At 39.9% G+C, this 20,808-nt stretch overlaps 1 protein-coding gene across 1 annotated transcript in view; it reads left to right on the top strand.

Annotated features, from left to right (window-relative positions):
* BBS7 (Bardet-Biedl syndrome 7) overlaps window positions 1-20,808 on the top strand; it is a 261,543-nt gene that overhangs the window by 60,706 nt on the left and 180,029 nt on the right. Inside the window, 3 exon segments of the mRNA XM_053703611.1 lie at window positions 6,823-6,907; window positions 7,392-7,494; window positions 10,419-10,611. Of these exon segments, the coding sequence (XP_053559586.1) occupies window positions 6,823-6,907; window positions 7,392-7,494; window positions 10,419-10,611 (381 nt within the window).

Below are 20,808 nucleotides of genomic sequence, written 5' to 3'. Positions count from 1 at the left end.
GACCAGGGTGTGTGTCCCAGAAGATTGAGTCTCTCTCTTCCCACCCTCCTAGCTCCATCTCTAGAAATACCCAAGTAGCCTCTTCTGATCTCCTCATGAGGCAGGAGTCTTGAGCCAATCTAGCGGCCCTATAGTATACAAAAAGGTCCGGGGCCCCCACTCCCCCTATAGCTCTGCTTCTGCTTATCACCTGTTTCGCTATTCTAGCCGATTTCGGTCCTCTTATGAAAGCTAATATGTCAGACTGCATTTTAATAATATCTGCCGTGATCAGCCTGATGGGGAGGGCTCTGAAAAGATACAGAATCCGTGGTAACAAGTTCATTTTAATTAGTGCTACCCTCCCCATCCAAGAAAAACCACATGCTCGCCACCTTAGGAGGTCTCTCCTGAACTGTTTAAGCAATGGGGAGTAGTTATATTTATATAAGAGATGCATCTGAGCTGGAAGGTTAATGCCTAAATATTTGAGTGTTTTAGAGACCCAGCGAAACTCAAAGTTCAGTTCAATTATTTTCCGTGTATGTGAGGGGATGGCCACCGGGAGAAGTTCGCTTTTTTCCATGTTTATTTTGTATCCCGATATCTGTGAGAATTCGGTCAGTGTCGCGTTTAAATTAGGGAGTGATAGAAGTGGTTTAGTAATGGTGAGTAGTATGTCGTCCGCAAATAATGATATTTTGTATTCGGTTTGGGCCACCTGAATACCTGCTATGTCTGGGTGTGCTCGGATTTTGGCCGCTAGTGGCTCAATACAGAGAGCAAAGAGCAAGGGTGATAGAGGGCATCCCTGTCTGGTCCCGTTTAGTATGGGGAAGAGATTTGACCTATAGCCTCCCGCAGTTACTTGGGCTTGTGGTTTTGAGTAAATTGCTTGTAAAGCAGTCATAAATGTTTCAGTAAAACCCAACTCTGCCATTACCCCTAGCATGTATTTCCAGTCTATTCTGTCAAACGCCTTCTCCGCATCCAGTGATAGGACCAGAGAAGGCGTTTGTGTGCTCTCTAAGTGATGGATCAAATTGATTACTCGCCTTATATTGTCCGGGGCCTCCCTGTTCTGTATAAACCCCACCTGGTCGGGGTGGATCAAATGTGGCATAATTGGTTTGAGGCGGTTGGCTAGGACCTTAGTAAAAATCTTGAGGTCCTGGTTAATTAGAGAGATAGGTCTATAGTTTTGACATTTCTTATGGTTTTTGTCTGGTTTAGGGATCACTACTATCTTTGCATCTAATAATTCCTGAGGGATGGGGTTGCCTTCCATGATGAAATTACAAAATTTAGTCAAATGGGGGATCAATGTGTTTTTGAATAGTTTATAGTATTCCCCCGGGAACCCATCGGGGCCTGCCGCCTTTCCTGGTTTCAGGTCTTTAATGGCTTTTGAAATCTCCTCTATAGTTATCTGGGCATTAAGGCTGTCTCTCTGTTCTGTCGTGAGTGGGGTCAATTTACAGTCATCTAAGAATCGTCTTGTCTGGGACATTGTCTCTGAATTATGAATCACCTTTTTTCCATCATAGAGTTTGCTGTAAAAGTTTGCGAAAGTGTTAACTATTTCTTGTGGATGGGATGTCTGGTCTCCCCTCTCCGTTTCTATCGACATTATAGCCGACGCTCTGCATCTCTCCCTAATCTTATGGGCCATGAATCTATCTGGCTTATTCGCAAATATGAAGTAGTGTGATTTGAGTCGTTGAGCTGCCCTAACTGCTTGCGAGTTTAATATTGTTGCTAGTGATTGTTTTTTATCCTGAAGTGTTCGTAATAACTCTGGGCTCTTAGTTAGGTTGTGCTGTCTCTCTAGATGTTCAATATCTTTGTGAAGTTGTTCTGTGTGGATTCTGTATTTGTGGTTAATCCTAGCCTTCAGTTGAATTAATAGTCCCCTCACCACTGCTTTATGTGCTGCCCATGAATAAATTGGATTCGTGGTTGAGTCGGTGTTGATTACCCAGAATTCAGTCATAGCTTGTAATATAGCTTTATGATCTTGGTCTGATTTTAAAAGAGTGCTATCATATGTCCAAGTCCTACGTCTGTTAGTGTCCCTTAGGCCCTCCAGGTCAAGTGAAATTATAGAATGGTCAGACCAAACGCAAGCGTGTATACTTGAACTGCATAGCAAGGGCTGTAGTATCTGGCTCAGGTATATGTAGTCAAGCCTAATGTATGAGTTGTGTGCAGCTGAGTAAAAGGTGGTGTCTGTAGTCGACCCATAAAGCGTGTGCCATGTGTCCAAGAGTGTGTGTGGTACAAATGATTCTTGGATTGCTTTAACAATGCGATTATGTCTATGGTGTTTCGGAGTTAGGTGTTTGTGCTGAGAGGGTTGGATTGGAGTCATGGTTATGTTAAAGTCCCCCGCTAGGATAATTTTGGTTTGTGACCATTCTGTCAGTAAGTGAGCAATGTGGGCGAAAAATTCATGTTGGTTATCATTGGGGGCGTAAACGTTGCATAGGGTTATCTCAGAGTCGTGGATGCGTCCTCTTATTATCAAATATCTACCTTCAGGATCTGCCAGTGTGCTAATATGAGAAAATCCAATGGAGGAGTGGATTAAAATGGATACCCCGCGGGTTTTATTGGGTGCAGTGGCATGATAATGTGTACTAAACTGCTTGGTCCAATACTTAGGTAAATTGTTCTTAAGGAAATGTGTTTCCTGTAAGAACACCAGGTTAGCATTTAAGGTCCTATATTGATTCATTGCAAGCCTTCGTTTTATGTCAGTATTTAGGCCTCGAACATTATGGGATATCAGTCTAATTTTGCTATTCATAGGCATATGTGGTGGTCTGCAATTCTAAGTGTATCATGTGTATTAGAAGTGTGTCACTCACGTAGTGAGTCAACTTACCCTGGAGATCTCGAGACGACATGGTGTGTTGCTTCTTGGAGGTCTTTGTCTTGGAGGAATCGCTGAGAGGGGGAGGAAGGAAGAAAAAAACAGGGAGCAAACAACATATTGTTAAACAATTAACCGTTAATCTGTCCCCACTAAGGGGACATCTCAACAATGCCTGAAAACCTTTTAACAAACAAGTGATTTCCACTTAAACTTAAGTACTAGGGGACAACTTTTTGTCCCTTTTAAATGTCAATGTAGTGAGCCTTGCAGCAGAATGTACTCATTTCCTGGTCAATCTCTTCCAGTGATATTGAGAAAGTCATCTGTCAGCGGCATGGTGTTTTAGGGTGACCAGTTCAGCTAAGTGTCGGGGGTAGTTCCCCCCACATAGACAGTGATGTATGAAAGGAAAAGAAAAAAGCAAGTGGGGGGGTAAGTCATCATACCTCGGAAATGTCTTGGTGATGTCCTCAAATCCCATAATTGTGAGAGATTGTATCCGCAAGAAAGGAGAGGGAGATCAAAAAGTCCAGTGAAGAGAGGAGAAGAAGAAAAAAAAAAGGGGGAGAAAATTCACGTCAGCTCATCTCTGGCTTCGCTCATCTTTTGCTTCTTGTAGCTGACCTTTTGCCAGGTCTTCTGGGTGATGGAGCCTGTGGGTTTGTCTCTCCGTAGGGTTGGTGAGTGTTGTTCTGGGGGAGTCGGGAGATCTGGGGGTTCCAAGCCCAGTATAGTGCACACCTCTGGGATATCCTCCTGGTTTTTGATGTTAATGGTTTTGGAGTCTTTGAGGATACTTAGGACAAAGGGAAATCCCCATCTATAGGGGATTTGTTGTTTGCGGAGAATAGTTGTTAATGGTTTCAGTGAACTCCTCCGTTGTAAGGTCCGTAGACTTAGATCCTGAAAGAACTGTACTACATTGCCCTGAAACTTAAAGGTTGGGTTCTTTCTGGAGGCTTGCAGTATCTTCTCTTTATCAGGAAAGAAAGTCAATTTAACTATCACATCCCTTGGGGGAATACCATTTTTAGTTTTGGCTTTAAGAGCTCTATGAGCCCTTTCCACATGAAATGTATAATCAGGAGCAGACCCTGTTATTTGACTGAAAAGTTGCGCAATATATGCTGGAATGTCCTTAGATGTTACATCCTCTGGGATTCCCTTTAATCTGACATTATTCCGCCTGCTCCTGTTCTCTAAGTCCTCCATTTTGTCTTGTATTTCCTGGAGAAGCTGTTGTTGGTCGGACACTGTTTGTGTTATCTCATCTACATTCTCCACCATTGCATCCTTCTGGTCCTCCAGAATGTCAATTCTATTACCCATATCAGTAAGATCAGATTTGATTTCAGCAAGAGTTGATGTCACTGACGTGTGGATTGAGTCTATCTTCTGCCATAATTTCTCAAAGTTGTCCGTCAGATCCTTCTTAGATACCAGGTGTTGTAGGTCTGCTTTTGTAATAGGGGGTTGGTTGACAGTGGTTGGAGGTGAGGGTTGAATAGTGTCCTCTCCCTCTGCCATGTCTTTGATGGTTTTTGATGGTTGAGAGGCTTTGAAAAAGGAGGACACCGCAGAGGGTGTGCTTGGGTTTGCTATCTTTTCCCCTTTCCCTCCTCTTCTAGTGGTCATTATTTCACAGGTTATTGTGGCTGTGGAGGGCAAACTATATTTCCTCCCCTCTACTCCCCCATGTGGGATGTTTAATACATAAGGTTTGAGGTAATCTCCAATATTAGTGAGGTATGTGCTATTGAAACTTCTTCTCTTCCACAACAGGCATGGTTCTGCTAAGGCTCTTTTGTAGCATATGAAGAGACATTTGTCCCCTCACTGTGTGTTCATCAATTACATATTGCCAGGTTGGATTGTACAGCCGTATTTAGGATTCTGCTCCAGCAATCACCTTTTATTTGTATGGCTCTCTACCAGGGTTCGGGCCAGTAGGTAGATCGAATTCCCACACACTCTCCCCAGGGAAATTGCCTTCACAAGGCGATCACGGGAAGGGAAAGTGGGGTATGACCCACCGTCCGCTGGGGCGGCAGGAAAGGGGGGGGGGGGGAGAGTGTGTTTCCTCAGATCTGAGAATAAGCAGCACAAAGCAAACTGTTAGGTGGTTTTCTGGGGTAGGTATAAATAGTTTCTAGTGTTCAAGAGCCCCAAGGCCTCTGCAGATAGATCTTGTATATATACAGTGAAAGTTACATCTGTTTGTAGCTTAATGTAAGGTATTTCCCTTATTATGGTTCTATCTGAAAGTGCACTGCAAAATCTTTTAATAATAATATATAACGGTTATGGGATCCAACCTGCAGAAGGGAGATGTCTCTACTCTGTGCGTTTCATATAAAGAGTGAGAATCATGTGGCTAGCTTGTCACAGTCCATATATTGCCTTTCCTAGTTTAAAGCCACAGGAATCTATTAGCTTGTTCCCCCGGTGTCATCAATCGTTGTGTGAACTAATAGGCTGATTTTTCTCAGCAATATATAATTTTTTATGCAGGGAAGAAGTGTGCAGGGGTATCTCTAAGATGGCGTCTGTTCGCGCCTTTGGCCCTCTCCCCACGTGGCTCAGGCAATAGTGCAATTCACCCGCTCGGGTCTTTCCATCTTTTAACCCCTTGTAGTGTTCTGATCTAGGGGGATTGCCGGTGGCGGGGTTGTTGGCTTGCTGTTAGAGGTAAGTGTATCAATAAGTGCGGTGTGGAGGGAATAAGTGTGGCGGCTGTTTTGTATCCAGAAGTGTCTGCGTTATGCAAAAAGGAGACCTCTGCCGTTACCTGAGATTCCGTTCCCCAAAGATGTAGCTCCAGGTCTGGAACAAGTCCGGTAGGCTCCGACAAAGGCAGGGGTATAGATTGAGTGGTCAGGTTAATGGCGCCTTCGTTTAGCAATGTGGGGTTGTAGCGTTATAGGCCCCGACCACGGCAGAGGTCCGTACTCTCCTGCAGAAGTGCCCAGGTGACTCCGGTGTGGTGCCTCGACCCTCCGGAATTAGGCAGCAGAAGGCTGATCGTTCTCCATGCAGGGGTAATTCCGTTGTGCACACCGGTTCTTAAAGAGTTAGGTCTCAGGGACCGTTCCCTCCGTTGCAGGGTGTTAAGAGGAGATAAATGCGGTGTCTTGGCTGTCTCTGTATGCTATATATCTCCAGAAGTCTTTAACCGTACTTGATCCTCTGTGTTTGCATTAAAATTTTATATATGTTAAGCTTAAATCATATAAAAATTCAAGTTATAGCAGAGAGCTCTCTCCAGAGACGTCTTCCTTGCTTGGCAGTCCTTTTTTACCATTTAAAGGGACACTGAACACACATTTTTTTTCTTTCGTGATTCAGATAAAGCATGCAATTTTAAGCAACTTTCTAATTTACTCCTATTAAATTGTCTTCATTCTCTTGGTATCTTTATTTGAAATGCAAGAATGTAAGTTTAGATGCCGGCCCATTTTTGGTGAACAACCTGGGTTGTTCTTGCTGATTGGTGGATAAATTAATTCACCAATAAAAAAGTGCTGTCCACAGTACTGGAAAACAAAAAGCTTAGATGCCTTCCTTTTAAATTAAAGATAGCAAGGGAATGAAGAAAAATTGATAATAAGAGTAAATTAGAAAGTTGCTTAAAATTGCATGCTCTATCTGAATCGCAAAAAAAAAAAATTTGGGTTCAGTGTCCCTTTAATGTCTCTTGTCAATTTCCATAGTACATTTATATATCTCTGAGATTGGCTGATGGCCGTCACATGTTACAGGGGGCCAGCAAATGGAAAGAAAACTTGAAATGTTTAGAAAAATCTACCATTTTATTTAAAATTCAGAGTAACTGATATTACATTTTTTGATTATGCAATTCTGCTGTATTTAATGGTCCTTTAATTTAAAAATAAGTGAGGTTATGTTCAGTATATGGTTGCAGTATATTAGTTTTGAAATAACAACTAACAAAGTTTATTTTACAGGCTATGTCTGAGAGTATAACATCAATTCAAGGAGGTTGTGTTGGGAAGGATGGCTATGATGAAATTGTATTATCCACATACTCTGGTAAGTGTGAGGAAAAATATTACTAATATGTTTCTTAACAAAATCAGAGACAAAATTATTTTAAAGGGACACTAAAGTTAAAATTAAACTTTCATGATTCAGCTAGAACATGTAATAAAAAAACAACTTTCCAGCTTAGTTCCATAATCAAATAGTGTTTTTATGCATGCTTTCTGAGGTACTAGCACCTAATGTGCATGTGCAAATGTTCAGTGTATTGCTGTCACATGATACAGGGGCAGGGAAATGGAAGAACATTTTGAAATTTGTCAGAAAAACATCTAGTTTTAATTTGTAATTTAGAGTAAATGTTATAGCTTTGTCTTTTTATTATGCATTTGCTGATTATAAAAACGACTATATTTAATGACCATTTAACGATTTGCTAAACAATACTTATGGTAATATTTTAAATCCCCCGTCTGACAAAGAGCACTGAAAAACTATCTGAACTGTTAAAGATTCTGTCTCTCATAATTTTCAGGATGGGTCACAGGACTTACTACAGAGCCTGTATATAAAGAAGCAGGACCTGGTGAAGAGTTAAAAATGAGCCAGGAAATGCAGAACAAGATAAGCTCTCTAAGGTCAGTGTGAGTAAACATAAAGACGTTGTAAATTTCAACTCACTGCATCACTTTGCATTGTTTCAAAAATATGTTTTTATTTTGTTTTTGTCTCATATTTCAGTGTATAAAGCTGGTTTTGCTTATATGTCGGTTTTCAAAATCAAGGTCTCATGCATTTAAATTTTGCACTTATGTTAGTTGTATGAGCATTTCTTGCTTCTTATATCATCTTCTGGCCAATCATCACACCTACAGACCAAAAGACTTCTGCCCTTTTAGCAATGGTTTGGAACGATTCTGCTATTTCCAGAGCTTGAATGAAACGCCCTTGTGTGTAGCATTAATGTTCTTTTGATCCCTGGGCGCAACTAGCAGAGACAGTACAACAAAATATTACAACATATATATGTTAGTAACCAAGTTTTGCATAAAGAAAACAGATGCATACAGTTTTGATAAGACAATGGAACGTAATGACTATCCACTTAATTTTTTTTCCATAGTCTTGTGCCATAAAATAATATGGACCAATGGTTGGAAATTAGTCTTATTCCAAGATAATTATCAATGTTTAGATTATAGAATGTGCTTTAAGTCAGTATAAAATATTTGTAAAATTCAGTAATGACATTAAAGGGACAGTAAACACCTTGAGATTGTAATATAAAATGTTTAACTGTAGTAAAACAATTGTGCAATATACCTTAATTATTCATTTTTGCCCATTTCCAATAAGTCTGAAAATTGTGGGTTTTCCAGCTCCCATAACCCTGCCACACATTTATCCCTAACCGACCTCAACAGGGATGATTAGATAAGACCTGCAAAACAAAGAACTGGGGTTACATGTATCTTCTCCAGAAGCAAGTCTGGATTGGCTCCTTCAAATAAGGCATGTGGTGGGTGGAGTTTGGAAATTTAAAAACCATTGCAGCAAATTAATTGTTAATGGGGGGAAAATCACTTTCTCATATGTTTATTTCACAACTGTAGAAAATGTAATTAATTTCCCTCTAAAGTCTGACCTCCTTAGAAAATAGGAAGTTCTGAAGAATGTTTTTGCCTATATCTTCTCAAATTACAGGTCCTTAACAAGTGCAGCAGGCCTCTTTTTGAAATGAATAGTTACCAGTATTGTGACCCAAGCCATAATTACTACTTATGTTTGCTTGTCATTTGAGCTAACTTGTCCAGCATTCAATCATTGCTCATTATTTTAAATAACATTTACTTAAATTCTAATCGTCCTGCCTGTTGTTCTCAATTGGTGTTAAAGGGATATTCCAGCCGAAATTGGAAACCACATGGATGTATTTCAGTATTGAACACACACATTTTTGTAATATACATGCATTAGCAAAAATGCTTCTAATAAAAGCTATAGCGGTTTCAAAAGTGTATTTAAGTATGCACCGTGCACCAGCATTTTAAACACAACACTTGCTCAGAGAGCCTATGGTGCTTGTACCATCTGGTAATGACTCAATTTGTTAATTGCTGACATGATACAAGCCCCACTGATTATCTGAGCAGCTGCATTATTTAAAATGTGGGGGCAGTGACAATATCTAGCTGTGCTTCACATGCATGTGCAGAGAAAAATATTAACACTAAAACAGTGATAACTTTTACCAGAAACATTTTTGCCATTACATATATATTGCAAATATGTTTCTATTCAAAGATGTAATACATCTATGTGCATTTCATTTTTGACTGGAATGTCCCTTTAAGCTTTTTATCCGTTTGGGAAGCAGCTAATCCAACATTCTAATCTCTCCACTACAAAATGTGGACACAAAAGTGAAATGTATGAGACCACCAGGAGTCTGCATTGCCAGAAAATAAATACCTTTTATTGATATCTGAACCAAAAAAAATCCTAATAAGCAAGTACAAATTATCACATTCCCCACTAAAGAAAATTCCCCTGTATTCCACTGATGATTTTTAACAGCATCTGCCTCCATGATCACCACCATTTAACCTCTCATATTTTGTGGACATCCATTTATCCTTCTGGTATACTCACATTTATGATGATATAAAGTACTCTGGCTCAGTTATCTCCCCAGTAACCCTGGCACTAATATATTGCACCAGAGGGTTAGATGTAAATCCCAAAGTCTGACACCAGGGGTAACACCCATAGCATTAACCACCTTGTCACATTCTCCCTGCCTCTGTAACCTCTCAGGAGCTACAATGCATAGTTTCCAAAGCTATAGGGGCATCAAATAGCAATAAGGATATGCTCAAATATGTTACAGTATCTTCTTATTGCACTATTATTTGAATGTACTTAACTATTTAAATTGATGGTAAATCCTAGTGTTTCAAAAACACTAGGATATACCAGCACTTAAAATAAATCGGACTTTCATTGATGACTTTGTCAAAAATTGTGCTAATCCTACCCTTTCTGCTCTTCTTTTTTCTCTTTCTTTTTTTTCTTAAATGAGGTGAGGTTTCCACCTCTAATCCAATAGCCATGCTTGCATACAGAACAGTGCAAACTGCTAGCACAACTATTGGCTTAAAGATGGAAACATCACCTCAATGAAAAAAGATTGCTGTGCCGTGGGTGGCCAGACCCACTTAGTTTAGCAAGGAGGCAGCAGCACAAAAAGGTTACAATTAGCACGCTTTTTTTACAAAGTCATCACTAAAGGCCCTATTTTTTTTTGGTAAATCAATTTACCATCACTTTAACCCCCACAATAAGGAGTCCTAACCCCAATGGAATCACACTCCTCATTCTAGCCACCATTCTGAGCCCTTGTTTTAGTTTAGTTGTAGTGATCGCCCCAAGAAAAGATCTGCAATCTTCCCTATTGCTGCCTTTCTCAAGACTCAGATGTTTATAGTCTTCCAATTATTAAAATAAAAATAATATATATATATATGGTATATACACACAGTTGTTTTGTTTTCTTAAATAGGTCTGAGATGGAGCAGTTACAGTTTAAAGTTCTCCAGGAACGCGAGAGATACCAGCATTCTTCTCAGTCTACCACTGCTGTCTCTGCTGTGCCTGTGTTCAGTATCAATGATAAGTTTACCTTGAATCGAGATGATGCCAGTTACAGCCTGATCCTAGAAGTACAGATGGCCATTGATAATGTATTAATGCAGGTTAGTTGTATCAAACTTAGTTCTGTGATGCTTTTAAAAAAAAAAAATATCACAGCACAAAAGGAAGTAGTGCTAAAAGCTATAAGTAATAACCCAATATTGTACAGATCAATATATTATTAATACATTTATTATATGGTCTCACAATTTCTAAAATTACAATTCCTATAAAATGTTACAATTCCTTGTTTAAAAAAATCAAATCAAATTAAAATTGAAAAACGTGCCCTTTAAATATATGTATGTAAACTGACGTAAGCTGAAACGTGTTGCAGACATCTTCAAACTTGGCCCTCCAGAGGTTTTGAAACTACATTTCCCATGAGGCCAGCATATCAGCTGTAGTTCCAAAACCTCTGGAGGGCCAAGTTTGAGGATGTCTGGTATAGAGGCATATCCAGATATTTAACCGCAACGGCAGAGTGTGTAGTTCAAACGCTGGGTGCCGTAGATCAAAAGCAAGATCCATTTAAGTCAAAGACCAGCAAATTGTAAGAAAAGGCTGGGTAGCCGGAACAGGCACATTGGAGTACAATTCACCTGTCACCAAGTTGAGGATCAATTTGCAACGCACAGCAGTATATTAAGCAAATGCTGTGGAGCTGGAGTGTTGTGGAGAACCTGTACTCGAGTGTGCTGTAGAAAGCACTCGGAGTAACCCTTATCCCATACAGGTACAAACTCAGGTTGTGTGGAGAAAGGTACCGATAATATTCACTTTTCATACGATTTACAGCCAAGCGCTGGTACATACATATACTTATATTTAAAGTGCACTTTTTTCAGTTTTTTTTTTTTATAATGAGGAATTGAGAAAATTTGTAGGAATTGTATTTTTATAAATTGTGAGAACATACGATAAATGAATAATATACTGATCTGTTTTATATTGTGTTATATCGTATTAGCTTTTAGCGCTATTCCCTTTTGTGTTACATTGTGCTGTTTTGTATTAACTTGTGGGAGTTAGAGTTACTGAGGAGTTTTAGACAGAATAATATATAGATTTGAGACAACATGTTGACTTTTGTTTTATTTGAGAGAAAAAAAAAAGAAATATCTGAATAAATTTGCTGCTTGATGTTATTCTGTGTTTGGAAAAACTTAAATTGTATGGTCTTACGTCAAAATGGTTTACATAAAGGTCATATTAACCAGAATACTTTTGACTATTTATTTGTGTCTTAACCGATAATACCGATCTTTCACATTCTACCAAAGGTTCACAAATTTTTGGAAGGAAGACCTATAGTCGCTGGTATAGGGTCTCTTTGTGAGAGGTTGTCAGAGTGGCTGGATAGTCTTCTACAGCCAATAGTTCTTACACTCCCAAGTTATACTCGAGATACAAAACATGTACTTCAGATATTCAATGACTTCCAGTGTGATGAACAAGATGTTTAGCTTACAGTAGATGTCATATCACTTTACTCCAGTATTCCACATGATGTAGGACTGAGAGCCATTGAATACTTTCTGTGTAATCACACTGACTACACAAAAGCGTTCACTAAATATCTTATTGAAGTAACTAGATTCCTTTTGTCACCTAACTACTTTATGTTCAAAAATTACTTCTATTTACAAAAAAAAAGGTACGGCAATGGGGGCAAAATTTGCCCCATCATTTGCAAATTTAACGATGGGATGGTGGGAATCCCTATATATCTACAGTGATAGGAATCCCTTTTCTGACGTTATACATTTGTATCAAAGATATATTGACGATTTATTATTTGTTTGGAAGGGAAATAGTCAAGCAATCACAGATTTTGTATTATATTTGAATGACAATCCCCTAGGCCTAGGTTTTACCTTTGAATATGACAAGCAAAAAATAAATTATTTAGTCATCACTCTCCGGTTTAATCAACAAACCCATAAAATTGAGAGTACAGTATATAGAAAACCAATCTCAGGTAATACTATCCTTCATGGAATGTGCAACCATCCTAAAACTGTTCCCTACTCAATAGCGAAGGGTCAATTTATAAGAATGAAGCAAATCTGTAGTAATGATTTAGAATATGAGCTCCAGAGCACAGATTTGTCAGAGAGATTATACAGTAGAGGATATGACAAAAACTTAGTCTTAAAAGACAAAAAAGAAGTTGATTTAATTCACAGAAAGACACTATTGAATGACAGAAATAAAATGTCTGTCAAAAGGGAGAGCCGTTTTGACAATAAAGACACTGTTACTTTTACTATACGTTTTTCTGCAGATTACTATCAGATATGTAATATTGTAAGAAAACATTTTTCTATGCTGTCGGCAGATGATGGTCTGCAGAACACTGTGAGAAATTGTAACCTCATACCGAAAAAGGTATTACAATTGGAAACATATTGTCCCCCAGTGATATAAATACAGAGAATACAACTAGTTCTTGGCTAGTTATAAAAGACATGCACCAATGTGGATACAGTTTATGTATACCATGTAGTTTTAGTGCATTTGACACTACATTTACTTCCACATCAACAGGGAAACAATATGTATTAAAGAATTGTGTAAATTGTAGATAAAAAAACGTTATTTATCTAATTTGGTGCACTTGTAACAACAAACAGTACATAGGTTGTACTTCAAGAGAGGTCCATGAAAGAGTAAGAGAACATCTATCCGATATTAAGAGATCATACAAATGTTCAGGTCTAGCCACTAATTTCATTGAAGATGATCACAATGATAATACTACTCTGAGATGGGAAGTTATAGAGAAAGTAAAATGCCTTAAAAGAGAGAGTGATGTTAGCAAGTTACTTTTCAAAAGGGAAGCGTTCTGGATCTTCAATATGGAGACACGCATTCCCAAAGGGTTTAACTCTACCTTTGACATTATCAACTTTTGGGAATAACTGCACGCTATTATGTCCATCAAGTATAAATGTTTACATATACATATTAACAGCGGTTGCTAATCGTATAGGAGTTTAAGGATACTTTCTTTAAATCTGAAAAGACTTTGTAGTTGGTACTATTTATATTTTTATTATATTTTTTATATTTTCTATGATTTCTAACCCTTACACTAACATATGGCTAGATTACGAGTTTTTTGTCGGTAATGGTGTGCGGTGCTAACAAGCCTTTTTTTCTCACCGCTCACTTAAGACGACGCTGGTATTAAGAGTTTTCTGCAAGCCGACGTTGGCCTCAGAAAAGTGAGTGTTGAGCAAAATTTTGCTCCACATCTCACCTCAATACCAGCGTTGCTTACGGTAGCGGTAAGCTGGCTGAACGTGCTCGTGCACGATTTCCCCATAGGAAACAATGGGGCAGAATCGGCTGAAAAAAAAACTAACACCTGCAAAAAAGCAGCGTTCAGCTCTTAACTCTGCCCCATTGTTTCCTATGGGAAAATAAAAAATATGTCTACACCTAACACCCTAACATGAACCCTGAGTCTAAACACCCTTAATCTTACACTTATTAACCCCTAATCTTCCGCCCCCAACGTTGCCGCAACTATATTAAATTTATTAACCCCTAATCTGCCGCCGCCGCCGCCAACGTCACCGCCACTATAATAAAGTTATTAACCCCTAAACCTAAGTCTAACCCTAACACCCCCTAACTTAAATATCATTTAAATACATCTAAATAAATATTACTATCATTAAATAAATTATTCCTATTTAAAACTAAATACTTACCTATAAAATAAACCCTAAGGTAGCTACAATATAACTGATAATTACATTGTAGCCATCTTAGGGTTTATTTTTATTTTACAGGCAACTTTGTATTTATTTTAACTAGGTACAATAGTTATTAAATAGTTATTAACTATTTAATAACTACCTAGTTAAAATAAATACAAATATACCTGTAAAATAAACCCTAACCTAAGTTACAATTACACCCTAACACTACACTATAATTAAATTAATTCCCTAAACTAACTACAATTAATTACAATTAAATTAAATAAACTAAATTACGAAAAACAACAAACACTAAATTACAGAAAATAAAAAAGAAATTAAAATTTTTTAAACTAATTACACCAAATCTAAGCCTCCTAATAAAATAAAAAAGCCCCCCAAAATAAAAAAAATCCCTACCCTATACTAAATTACAAATAGCCCTTAAACGGGCCTTTTGCGGGGCATTGCCCCAAAGTAATCAGCTCTTTTACCTGTAAAAAAAAATACAATACCCCCCCAACATTAAAACCCACCACCCACACACCCAACCCTACTCTAAAACCCACCAATCCCCCCTTAATAAAACCTAACACTAACCCCTTGAAGATCACCCTACCTTGAGACGTCTTCACCCAGCCGGGCCGAAGTCCTCCAAGAAGACGGGCACAAGTGGTCCTCCATATGGCATAAGTCTTCATCCGATCCGGGCAGAAGAGGTCCTCCAGACAGCAGAAGTCTTCATCCAGGCGGCATCTTCTACCTTCATCCTTCTGGCACGGAGCGGGTCCATCTTCAATCCAGCCGACGCGGAGCATGCTCTTCAAACTAAGTCCTAACGAAGAATGAAGGTTCCTTTAAATGACGTCATCCAAGATGGTGTCCTTTCAATTCCGATTGGCTGATAGAATTCTATCAGCCAATCGGAATTAAGGTAGGAAAAATCCTATTGGCTGATGCAATCAGCCAATAGAATTGAGCTTGCATTCTATTGGCTGATTGGAACAGCCAATAGAATGCAAGCTCAATCCTATTGGCTGATTGGATCAGCCATTAGTATTGAACTTCAATTCTATTGGCTGAGTGCATCAGCCAATAGGATTTTTTCCTACCTTAATTCCGATTGGCTGATAGAATTCTATCAGCCAATCAGAATTGAAGGGACGCCATCTTGGATGACGTCATTTAAAGGAACCTTCATTCTTCATTGGGACTTTGTTTGAAGAGGATGCTCCGCGTCGGCTGGATTGAAGATGGACCCTGGATAGAAGATGCCGCCTGGATAAAGACTTCTGCCCCTCTGGAGGTCCACATGTGCCCGGCTGGGTGAAGACGCCTCAAGGTAGGGTGATCTTCAAGGGGGTAGTGTTAGGTTTTATTAAGAGGGGATTGGGTGGGTTTTAGAGTAGGGTTGGGTGTGTGGGTGGTGGGTTTTAATGTTGGGGGGGTATTGTATTTTTTTTTTACAGGTAAAAGAGCTGATTACTTTGGGGCAATGCCCCGCAAAAGGCCCTTTTAAGGGCTATTTGTAATTTAGTATAGCGTAGGGAATTTTATTATTTTGGGGGGCTTTTTTATTTTATTAGGGGGATTAGAGTAGGTGTAATTAGCTTAAAAAAACTAATTATTTTTTAATTTACTGTAATTTAGTGTTTGTCGTTTTTCGTACTTTAGTTTATTTTAATTGTAGGTAGTTTAGGTAATTAATTTAATGATAGTGTAGTGTTAGGTGTAATTGTAACTTAAGTTATGATTTATTTTACAGGTAAATGTGTCTTTATTTTAGCTTGGTAGTTATTAAATAGTTAATAACTATTTAATAACTATTGTACCTAGTTAAAATAAATACAAACTTGCCTGTAAAATAAAAATAAACCCTAAAATAGATACAAATGTAACTATTAGTTATATTGTAGCTATCTTAGGGTTTATTTTATAGGTAAGTATTTAGTTTTAAATAGGAATAATTTATTTAATTGTAGTTATTTTATTTAGATGTATTTAAATTATATTTCTCCAACATAGGTGTGTCCGGTCCACGGCGTCATCCTTACTTGTGGGATATTCTCTTCCCCAACAGGAAATGGCAAAGAGCCCAGCAAAGCTGGTCACATGATCCCTCCTAGGCTCCGCCTACCCCAGTCATTCTCTTTGCCGTTGTACAGGCAACATCTCCACGGAGATGGCTTAGAGTTTTTTAGTGTTTAACTGTAGTTTTTATTATTCAATCAAGAGTTTGTTATTTTAAAATAGTGCTGGTATGTACTATTTACTCAGAAACAGAAAAGAGATGAAGATTTCTGTTTGTATGAGGAAAATGATTTTAGCAACCGTTACTAAAATCCATGGCTGTTCCACACAGGACTGTTGAGAGCAATTAACTTCAGTTGGGGGAACAGTGAGCAGTCTCTTGCTGCTTGAGGTATGACACATTCTAACAAGACGATGTAATGCTGGAAGCTGTCATTTTTCCTATGGGATCCGGTAAGCCATGTTTATTAAGATAGTAAATAAGGGCTTCACAAGGGCTTATTAAGACTGTAGACTTTTTCTGGGCTAAATCGATTCATTATTAACACATATTTAGCCTTGAGGAATCATTTAATCTGGGTATTTTGATAAGATTATATCGGCAGGCACTGTTTTAGACACCTTATTCTTTAGGGGCTTTCCCAAATCATAGGCAGAGCCTCATTTTCGCGCCGGTGTTGCGCACTTGTTTTTGAGAGGCATGACATGCAGTCGCATGTGTGAGGAGCTATGATACATAGAAAAGACTTTCTGAAGGCGTCATTTGGTATCGTATTCCCCTTTGGGCTTGGTTGGGTCTCAGCAAAGCAGATACCAGGGACTGTAAAGGGGTTAAAGTTAAAAACGGCTCCGGTTCCGTTATTTTAAGGGTTAAAGCTTCCAAATTTGGTGTGCAATACTTTTAAGGCTTTAAGACACTGTGGTGAAATTTTGGTGAATTTTGAACAATTCCTTCATATTTTTTCGCAATTGCAGTAATAAAGTGTGTTCAGTTTAAAATTTAAAGTGACAGTAACGGTTTTATTTTAAAACGTTTTTTGTACTTTGTTATCAAGTTTATGCCTGTTTAACATGTCTGAACTACCAGATAGACTGTGTTCTGAATGTGGGGAAGCCAGAGTTCCTTCTCATTTAAATAAATGTGATTTATGTGACAATGACAATGATGCCCAAGATGATTCCTCAAGTGAGGGGAGTAAGCATGGTACTGCATCATTCCCTCCTTCGTCTACACGAGTCTTGCCCACTCGGGAGGCCCCTAGTACATCTAGCGCGCCAATACTCCTTACTATGCAACAATTAACGGCTGTAATGGATAATTCTGTCAAAAACATTTTAGCCAAAATGCACACTTATCAGCGTAAGCGCGACTGCTCTGTTTTAGATACTGAAGAGCATGACGACGCTGATAATAATGGTTCTGAAGGGCCCCTAAACCAGTCTGATGGGGCCAGGGAGGTTTTGTCTGAGGGAGAAATTACTGATTCAGGGAACATTTCTCAACAAGCTGAACCTGATTACGTTTAAATTTAAGTTGGAACATCTCCGCATTCTGCTTAAGGAGGTATTATCCACTCTGGATGATTGTGACAAGTTGGTCATCCCAGAGAAACTATGTAAAATGGACAAGTTCCTAGAGGTCCCGGGGCTCCCAGAAGCTTTTCCTATACCCAAGCGGGTGGCGGACATTGTAAATAAAGAATGGGAAAGGCCCGGTATTCCTTTCGTCCCTCCCCCCATATTTAAAAAATTGTTTCCTATGGTCGACCCCAGAAAGGACTTATGGCAGACAGTCCCCAAGGTCGAGGGAGCGGTTTCCACTTTAAACAAACGCACCACTATACCCATAGAAGATAGTTGTGCTTTCAAAGATCCTATGGATAAAAAATTAGAAGGTTTACTTAAAAAGATGTTTGTTCAGCAGGGTTACCTTCTACAACCAATTTCATGCATTGTCCCTGTCGCTACAGCCGCGTGTTTCTGGTTCGATGAGCTGGTAAAGGCGGTCGATAGTGATTCTCCTCCTTATGAGGAGATTATGGACAGAATCAATGCTCTCAAATTGGCTAATTCTTTCACCCTAGACGCCACTTTGCAATTGGCTAGGTTAGCGGCTAAGAATTCTGGGTTTGCTATTGTGGCGCGCAGAGCGCTTTGGTTGAAATCTTGGTCAGCTGATGCGTCTTCCAAGAACAAGCTACTTAACATTCCTTTCAAGGGGAAAACGCTGTTTGGCCCTGACTTGAAAGAGATTATCTCTGATATCACTGGGGGTAAGGGCCACGCCCTTCCTCAGGATCGGCCTTTCAAGGCCAAAAATAAACCTAATTTTCGTCCCTTTCGTAGAAACGGACCAGCCCAAAGTGCTACGTCCTCTAAGCAAGAGGGTAATACTTCTCAAGCCAAGCCAGCTTGGAGACCAATGCAAGGCTGGAACAAGGGAAAGCAGGCCAAAAAACCTGCCACTGCTACCAAGACAGCATGAAATGTTGGCCCCCGATCCGGGACCGGATCTGGTGGGGGGCAGACTCTCTCTCTTCGCTCAGGCTTGGGCAAGAGATGTTCTGGATCCTTGGGCGCTAGAAATAGTCTCCCAAGGTTATCTTCTGGAATTCAAGGGGCTTCCCCCAAGGGGGAGGTTCCACAGGTCTCAGTTGTCTTCAGACCACATAAAAAGACAGGCATTCTTACGTTGTGTAGAAGACCTGTTAAAAATGGGAGTGATTCATCCTGTTCCATTAGGAGAACAAGGGATGGGGTTCTACTCCAATCTGTTCATAGTTCCCAAAAAAGAGGGAACGTTCAGACCAATCTTAGATCTCAAGATCTTAAACAAGTTTCTCAAGGTTCCATCGTTCAAAATGGAAACCATTCGAACAATTCTTCCTTCCATCCAGGAAGGTCAATTCATGACCATGGTGGATTTAAAGGATGCGTATCTACATATTCCTATCCACAAGGAACATCATCGGTTCCTAAGGTTCGCATTCCTGGACAAGCATTACCAGTTCGTGGCGCTTCCTTTCGGATTAGCCACTGCTCCAAGGATTTTCACAAAGGTACTAGGGTCCCTTCTAGCTGTGCTAAGACCAAGGGGCATTGCTGTAGTACCTTACTTGGACGACATTCTGATTCAAGCGTCGTCCCTTCCTCAAGCAAAGGCTCACACGGACATCGTCCTGGCCTTTCTCAGATCTCACGGATGGAAAGTGAACGTGGAAAAGCGTTCTCTATCTCCGTCAACAAGGGTTCCCTTCTTGGGAACAATAAAGACTCTTTAGAAATGAGGATTTTTCTGACAGAGGCCAGAAAAACAAAACTTCTAGACTCTTGTCGGATACTTCATTCCGTTCCTCTTCCTTCCATAGCGCAGTGCATGGAAGTGATAGGTTTGATGGTAGCGGCAATGGACATAGTTCCTTTTGCGCGCATTCATCTAAGACCATTACAACTGTGCATGCTCAGTCAGTGGAATGGGGACTATACAAACTTGTCTCCGAGGATACAAGTAAATCAGAGGACCAGAGACTCACTCCGTTGGTGGCTGTCCCTGGACAACCTGTCACAAGGGATGACCTTCCGCAGACCAGAGTGGGTCATTGTCACGACCGACGCCAGTCTGATGGGCTGGGGCGCGGTCTGGGGATCCCTGAAAGCTCAGGGTCTTTGGTCTCGGGAAGAATCTCTTCTACCGATAAATATTCTGGAACTGAGAGCGATATTCAATGCTCTCAAGGCTTGGCCTCAGCTAGCGAGGGCCAAGTTCATACGGTTTCAATCAGACAACATGACAACTGTTGCGTACATCAACCATCAGGGGGGAACAAGGAGTTCCCTGGCGATGGAAGAAGTGACCAAAATCATTCTATGGGCGGAGTCTCACTCCTGCCACCTGTCTGCTATCCACATCCCAGGAGTGGAAAATTGGGAAGCGGATTTTCTGAGTCGTCAGACATTGCATCCGGGGGAGTGGGAACTCCATCCGGAAATCTTTGCCCAAGTCACTCAACTGTGGGGCATTCCAGACATGGATCTGATGGCCTCTCGTCAGAACTTCAAAGTTCCTTGCTACGGGTCCAGATCCAGGGATCCCAAGGCGGCTCTAGTGGATGCACTAGTAGCACCTTGGACCTTCAAACTAGCTTATGTATTCCCGCCGTTTCCTCTCATCCCCAGGCTGGTAGCCAGGATCAATCAGGAAAGGGCGTCGGTGATCTTGATAGCTCCTGCGTGGCCACGCAGGACTTGGTATGCAGATCTGGTGAATATGTCATCGGCTCCACCATGGAAGCTACCTTTGAGACGAGACCTTCTTGTTCAAGGTCCGTTCGAACATCCGAATCTGGTCTCACTCCAGCTGACTGCCTGGAGATTGAACGCTTGATCTTATCGAAGCGAGGGTTCTCAGATTCTGTTATCGATACTCTTGTTCAGGCCAGAAAGCCTGTAACTAGAAAGATTTACCACAAAATTTGGAAAAAATATATCTGTTGGTGTGAATCTAAAGGATTCCCT

This window comes from Bombina bombina, chromosome 2, assembly GCF_027579735.1.
Source record: "Bombina bombina isolate aBomBom1 chromosome 2, aBomBom1.pri, whole genome shotgun sequence".
Lineage (NCBI taxonomy): Eukaryota > Metazoa > Chordata > Amphibia > Anura > Bombinatoridae > Bombina > Bombina bombina.
The sequence above is the reverse complement of the archived record's forward strand: the minus strand, read 5'-3'. Positions and strand labels throughout refer to the sequence as shown.